At 61.5% G+C, this 5,857-nt stretch overlaps 1 protein-coding gene across 1 annotated transcript in view; it reads left to right on the plus strand.

Moving 5' to 3' along the window:
- RBFOX3 (RNA binding protein, fox-1 homolog (C. elegans) 3) overlaps window positions 1-5,857 on the plus strand; it is a 275,085-nt gene that overhangs the window by 243,581 nt on the left and 25,647 nt on the right. Inside the window, exon 4 of the mRNA XM_014953196.1 lies at window positions 232-740. Coding sequence (XP_014808682.1) covers window positions 639-740 — 102 coding nt within the window. The 5' untranslated portion in view covers window positions 232-638. The remainder of the gene's footprint in view (window positions 1-231; window positions 741-5,857) is intronic.

Consider the following 5,857-nt stretch of genomic DNA (forward strand, 5'->3'; position numbering starts at 1 on the left):
GGGGGCTGCTCGGCACCGCGTCCCGGGCATCCCCCCAAACTCCCGGTTAAGACCCTTCTTCCCGCGGGAGCCGGCGCTGCCGCCGCCTCTTCCTCCTCCTCTTCCTCCTCCTCCTCCCGTTACCGGGGGCTGCCCGGGCGGGCGGGGGAAGCATCTGCGAGCGGCGGCGGAGGGGTTAAGTGCGGGATCAGCTGTTCTCATGTCATTACGGATTCTCTTCATTTTATACAGAGCTCTGTTTGATGTCTGAATGCACAGGGGACTCCCCCTCCTCCTCCTCCTCCTCCTCCTCCAACTCCCACCCCTTTTATTTCTGCTCCCTCGCCCTCTCTCCCTTTCCTCCTCCCCTTCCTTTCTCTCTCCCCGCTCCCGCTCTGGCTCACACACACCCTTTGCAGACCGAGCGCTCGGTTGCCAGTGGCTAATGGCACCGGAGTGAAGGCGAGCGCTGCTGCCGGGCGGGCCGGCCTCCCGCCGCCGATGCGTCCCCGCTCCTAGCGCCGAGAGGAGGGGTCGGGAGGGACGGCCGAGGAGGGGAGAGCCCGGGGGGGCCTAAACCGGGAAGAGGAGGAGGAGGATCGCGGTTGTGCGGAAGAAGGAACGGACCCGCGAGCAGCTTCACGGCTACCTGTCGACACATGCTGTGCTCCATGGCTAACTCGGGCTGCCTCCTTGTCTCCAACTCAGGCATGCTTCCTCACTCTCTCCCCTGTCCTCCAGCCTTCCTCTACCTCCAACAGGTAAGTCACCCTCTCCGGGGGATTTATTTATTTTTATATTTATTTTTTTGCTTGCCGGTTCACACGTGTTTCTGGCCGGTTCCCTCTCGGGTGGAGGGTCGGAGCTTAACGGCATCCTCGTTGGCTGTGGGGGTCTCTCCGGTACCAGCCCCGCGGCACCGGCCGGTTGGGTTGCGGTGGTGGTTGGTGGTCCTTGGCCGTGGTTCCTGGGGGGTTTCTCCGGCGAGAGCGGGCTGAGGCGCGGGCAGTGCGGCAGGCAGAGCTGCCGGCGCGGGTCCAGCGCCTTCCTCGGCGCTGCTGTCGCTCGGCAGAGGCGAGGGGTGATGATGGATGCTCGGATAAAGGAATGAGGCTCCTGCCTGGCCTGAGCAGCCTCCGGGGAGAAGGGGAGGCCGTGAGCTTGTGCGTGCACACGCGTGTGCATGTATGTGTTTGTGCGTGTGCGTGCAGCCAGGCCGCAGGGTCGAGCGTGCGTGGGTTTGTGTCGCTGGCGGTAGGAAGATGCTGCAGAGGGACCCAAGGGGGGGGGCAGCGGGTCCAGGTGAGCCCCAGGACCGGGTGGCCTGGCCAGAGGGTCTCTGGGCCATCACTTTGGTCCTTAACTTCTGGCCAAGGTGTGCTGCGCTGTGGGGCTGCCTGTGGGTCCCACGCTGGACCCAGCGCCCTGCGTTCCCAGGCTCCTCATCCCAGGGGAAGCCCGGCTCGGGAGAAGCAGCAGCGTTTTCTTCAAAAGCCTCTTTGCTGCGTCGGAAATCCCATCTCCCAGCCAGGCGAACTGCTCCATTTGTGCTTTCAGGAGTTTAAAAATTCATAGCATCCTCACCGCGCTCGGCGTGGCCTGCGCCGCTCACCCGGCAGCCGAGGACAGGCGGCGCGGGTGCAAACCCTCCCTCCCCGGCGGGGAAAGGCTGGGGAGCATCTCCATCCCTTGGGACATCCATAACCTGCATCCCGGCGGACGCGGGGGCCGGAGCGTGGCCGCGCTGGCAGTGGGGCCAGCGAGGCCCAGGATGGCTCTGCCTGGCACCCCGGCCATGGAGCTGGCAAAGCCGGTGCTGCCGCTGGTTACACAAGTGCGGCGGCGGCCGCGGTGTGTGCACGGGGCCGGGGCTCACGCGGGGGCTGCTGCAGAGGCCGGCCAAGACGGGTGCGTGATTTATTGCCCCCTCCTGCAGGCAGAGGCTGGGGAGAGCTGGGGCTGGGCTGGCTTTCGGTCTTGGCTTCCCCAGGCTGTGCCAAGGTCCCCAGTGGCCACAGCTCGGCTGCCCGGGTGGGTCGGACACCCAGCAGAAGCCATCCCTGAGCCCCTGCCTGTCCCCGGGGAGGTTTTCTGTCCCTCTGAAGGGAGCTCATGGATGCTTTGAACCAGCAGCGGGGCCTGGAGAGTCTTGCTGGGAGCAGGCGGTTGCGTGGGAGGTTTCCCTCTCCGGCTGGGATTCCCCCTGTTCCCCAAAATCCCCATGTCCCCCCAGATCCCCATGTCCCCCCAAATCCCCTTGTCCCCAGCAGCCACAAGGGGCTGGGCTGCACCGCTCGCCCTGCGACACGCTCCGGCATGGACCGGCTGCGCTACCAGCCAGCTACCGGGGCTGCAGCGGAGGCCAGCAGTGTTGCGGGCAAGTGTGGGCTACCAGCCCCCCGGTTGGCCTGTGCATGGGTAGAGTTTGGGGTCCCCGGGAAGGAGAAGCCTTTCCCCGGTGCTCTCTGCACCCCGCAGCTCCCGGTTCCACCGTCACCCTGTTTGTTTTAATTGGGACGTGGTGTTTAGCGTCTCTTCCTCCCCGCTCCCCCAGAAGCCGCCTGCTCCTTGGCAGCACGGCCGGGCTCGCGGGCCAGAAAGGAGGGATTTATTAAGAGAGATGGAGTTGGATTTTTCACCCGGCTAACGGGCGTCAGTGGAGGCCAAAATGCCCGTCCTCATCCCAGGGCTTGTCCCTTGTGGAGGATCCTGCCCCCCAGCTCTTGGGGACGGGGTGTTCCTGGTGCATCGGGACGTCCCTGGCAGCCGTGGCGTGGGGAAGGGGCGCAGGGCACACGGTGCCACCGGCTCCTCGTCCTGCCCTGCCTGGGGTTCACTCTGCAGCAGTGCTTTACCCCAAATTCACTCCGGATTTCGGACCTGCGCTGCTTTGCCGTGCCTGCGGTGGAGGATGCGCAGGGAGCGATGCTGCCTCTGCCCCGGGGGCACGTTGCCCACCCTGGGGTGCCTGTGCCCACTCCCCTGTGCACGGCCAGAGATGCTGGAGGGATTTAATTGACTCTCTCTCTAGGTGTTGTGGGGTGGGGGCTGTGGGGGGCTCGGTTTAGACCCCCTGGGTTATGTTTCCCTGAATGGGGGGGGTGTGTACGCAGGGAGGTGGGTGTCCATGCGTCAGACCTGGGGTGGGACAGTGCCTGAGCCCTGTGGCTGCTGGGGACCGTACTGGCCACTGGGCTCCTCCTGTGCTGGGACCCACATCTGGCTGGCCGGGGGGAAGCAGAGTTGGGGGTCCGTGGGGTCTGTGTGCAGTAACTGGCCTTATCCCCTCTGGGGGTGTGCTCTCCCCACGGGAGGGCTTGTTGGGGTTTGCTGTGTTTGTTCCAAGGAGGCCACTCGTGTCCCCCCCAGCCCCGGCATTTTCACCAGTGACGGTATTTGAAGGAATGACCAAGAAATGAAGTTGTCCACAAAACTTCGGCCAGCGCCAGGGAAGATCCAGTTGCCACCAGGCTCTGGCGGTGCCAATGGCTGGTCCAAGTGGCTGTGGGCAACTTGCAGCTCGCTCAGCCCAGTCCAGTCCAGTTTCCCCCCATGAAAGCTGGGACTGTTTAGTATGAGGAAGAGGAAATATATTGAAAAACACTGACATTTAATTTTAGCTGCGCAAAGCTGGTTTTCCCACAATAGCTGTAATTTGGGCCTACACTGCCTGGCGATGCTCTTTTTATAGGTGTATTCCTATTTTAGTACTATAGTGATGGGTGAATGAGTAGATTAAATTAGATTTAGTATCTATCATTTTTTAAAGCGTTACAGGCAGTCGGTGGAGGGGGGGTATGGTTTAACAAAGAAGAAAGGCTAATTAGGAGCCAGCACAGGCTGCCCACGCCGGCTCCCACCACCCCTGGCTGCCCCCGACCCGCGGCCGCCCGTGCTCAGGTGGAAAATAAGGAATTTGGACCCAGATTTTTCTGCTCTGCCCCTGAGTTTGCAGCCAGGGATGATGGATGCTGGGTGGGATGCGGGGTGTCGGGGTTCTACTCCTCCGGGGATCTGCAGAGTCACGGTGAGGACTTGGTGAGGACCCACGGGGCCAGCGCTGCCACTGGGTCCTGCTGCTGGCACCAGCCCTGGCATCAAGGTGGAAGAAGAACAAGGTGGAATCTCCTTCTCTGGAGACATCCAAAACCTACTTGGACAAGTTCCTGTGCAATGTGCTGTAGGTAGACCCGCTCTGGTGGGGGGGTTGGACTAGATGATCTCCAGAGGTCCCTTCCAACCCCATATGATTCCATGATTCCGTGATTCCATGATTCCATGATTCCATGATTTTATGATTCTATGCACGTGGCAGCTCTGTGGCTGCAGAGCTCCATTCCTGGAGACTGTGTCTGTGAGATGATGGGATCCAGCGGTGGGGCTGGAGGGCAGTGGAGGCACCGTGGGGCACGGTGGCCTCTGCAGAAAGGGCATTGATCCCTCAGGTGCAGCTGGCATTGGCAAGTGGGCACGCTGGGCATGTGTGGGGCTGGGCTGCCGGGAAGGCATAGAGAGGTTTGGGAAAGCACCAGCATCGATGAACGCTGGGATGGGTGGGATGAGCCCATGTCCCAGCGGGTGACAGGGTTTGTGGTAGCATCAAGCATCCCCCAGGGCTGCGGGCATTGCCTGCAGGGGGTCGGGTGCGGTTCCCAAATCCCCTACGAGCCCCCGCTGGGTTCTCACTTTGCCCCCCAGCACCTTCCCAAGCATCCAGCTGGCTCCAGAGGTGCCCAGCTCCGGTGCCCCCTCCCAGTGGGTTTGCAGAGCATCAGCAGGATCCCTTCCAGCCCCGGCGTGAGCAGCTCTGCTGGGATGTCATCCCTGGCAGCAGGAACCCCTTGGGCTGAGTGAGGTGGGTGCTGGAAGGACACCCAAGCTGGGGGAGGGATTCTGTGGGGATGGTGCTGGCAGCGGTGCCCGGGCAGCCTCCGGTGCTGCTGGGGATGGCAGGTAATTTGGGGACCTGTCGAGGTCAGCACCTGTGGAGCTGGGTCCCATTCCCACCCTCAGGAAACCCCCTCCATCAAAGAGCTGGGGGAGGAACTTGGTATGGGATGTAGGGCTGGTGGCCACCAGGTGCCCGGTGGTGTCCCCAGGGAGGTGGGGCAGGCAGGTCTGGTTCCTCCCACTCCCCCCTCTCCAGAGCTCTGGGCTTGTAGCACTTCATCATGATTTTCCCCCCTGTCTCTGAGCATCCATCCCTCACTGCTGGCATTTCCTGAGTGGAAAATGACACATAAGCTGACATGATCATCACCGTTGCAGCTCTGCCCTGGTGGCATTGTGGGGGGGTGGCACGCCGGCTCCTCACCCCCCCCAACCAGTCGTGCAAGAAGGGGATGCCCAGGGAGGGGGGAAAACAGGGGATGGCCATGAAGGTCCTGTGTCAGGGCAGGGGATGGAGAGCCCAGGTTGACCCGAGCAGATGGAGAACAACAGTGGGGCTGTCCCCAAGCATCCCAGAGGAGCCCCGGCACCAACTGGGGAGGGGAACAGCCCCCAACTTGGGGGAGATCCCATATCCCCCCTCCCAAACTCCAGCTGCACCAGCTCAGCATCTCTCCCCACCACCAGCCTTCAAAGAGCTCTGCTCTCAAATCAAAACCGGGGAGAAGAGAAGAGCGAGAGCGGGCGACGGTGGCAGCTTATTTTGTGATCTGCATTGTGTGGGGAGCTCTTAATTAGAGCTAATTAGACTAATTAACTTGCAAATGAGAAACTCGCCTTTTTTCTCTCCTTTTTCTTTCCCCCGGAAAAAAAAAGAAAAAAAAAATTATTAAAAAAAAAAAGACCAACAACAAGATAAATATTGAGGCTAATTTCTTTGTACCTGCCGCAGAGCAGTGGCTTCCATGGCACTGGCCATGGCCAGGAC

The sequence above is a fragment of the Calidris pugnax genome, unplaced genomic scaffold (assembly GCF_001431845.1).
Source record: "Calidris pugnax isolate Ruff unplaced genomic scaffold, ASM143184v1 scaffold9, whole genome shotgun sequence".
Lineage (NCBI taxonomy): Eukaryota > Metazoa > Chordata > Aves > Charadriiformes > Scolopacidae > Calidris > Calidris pugnax.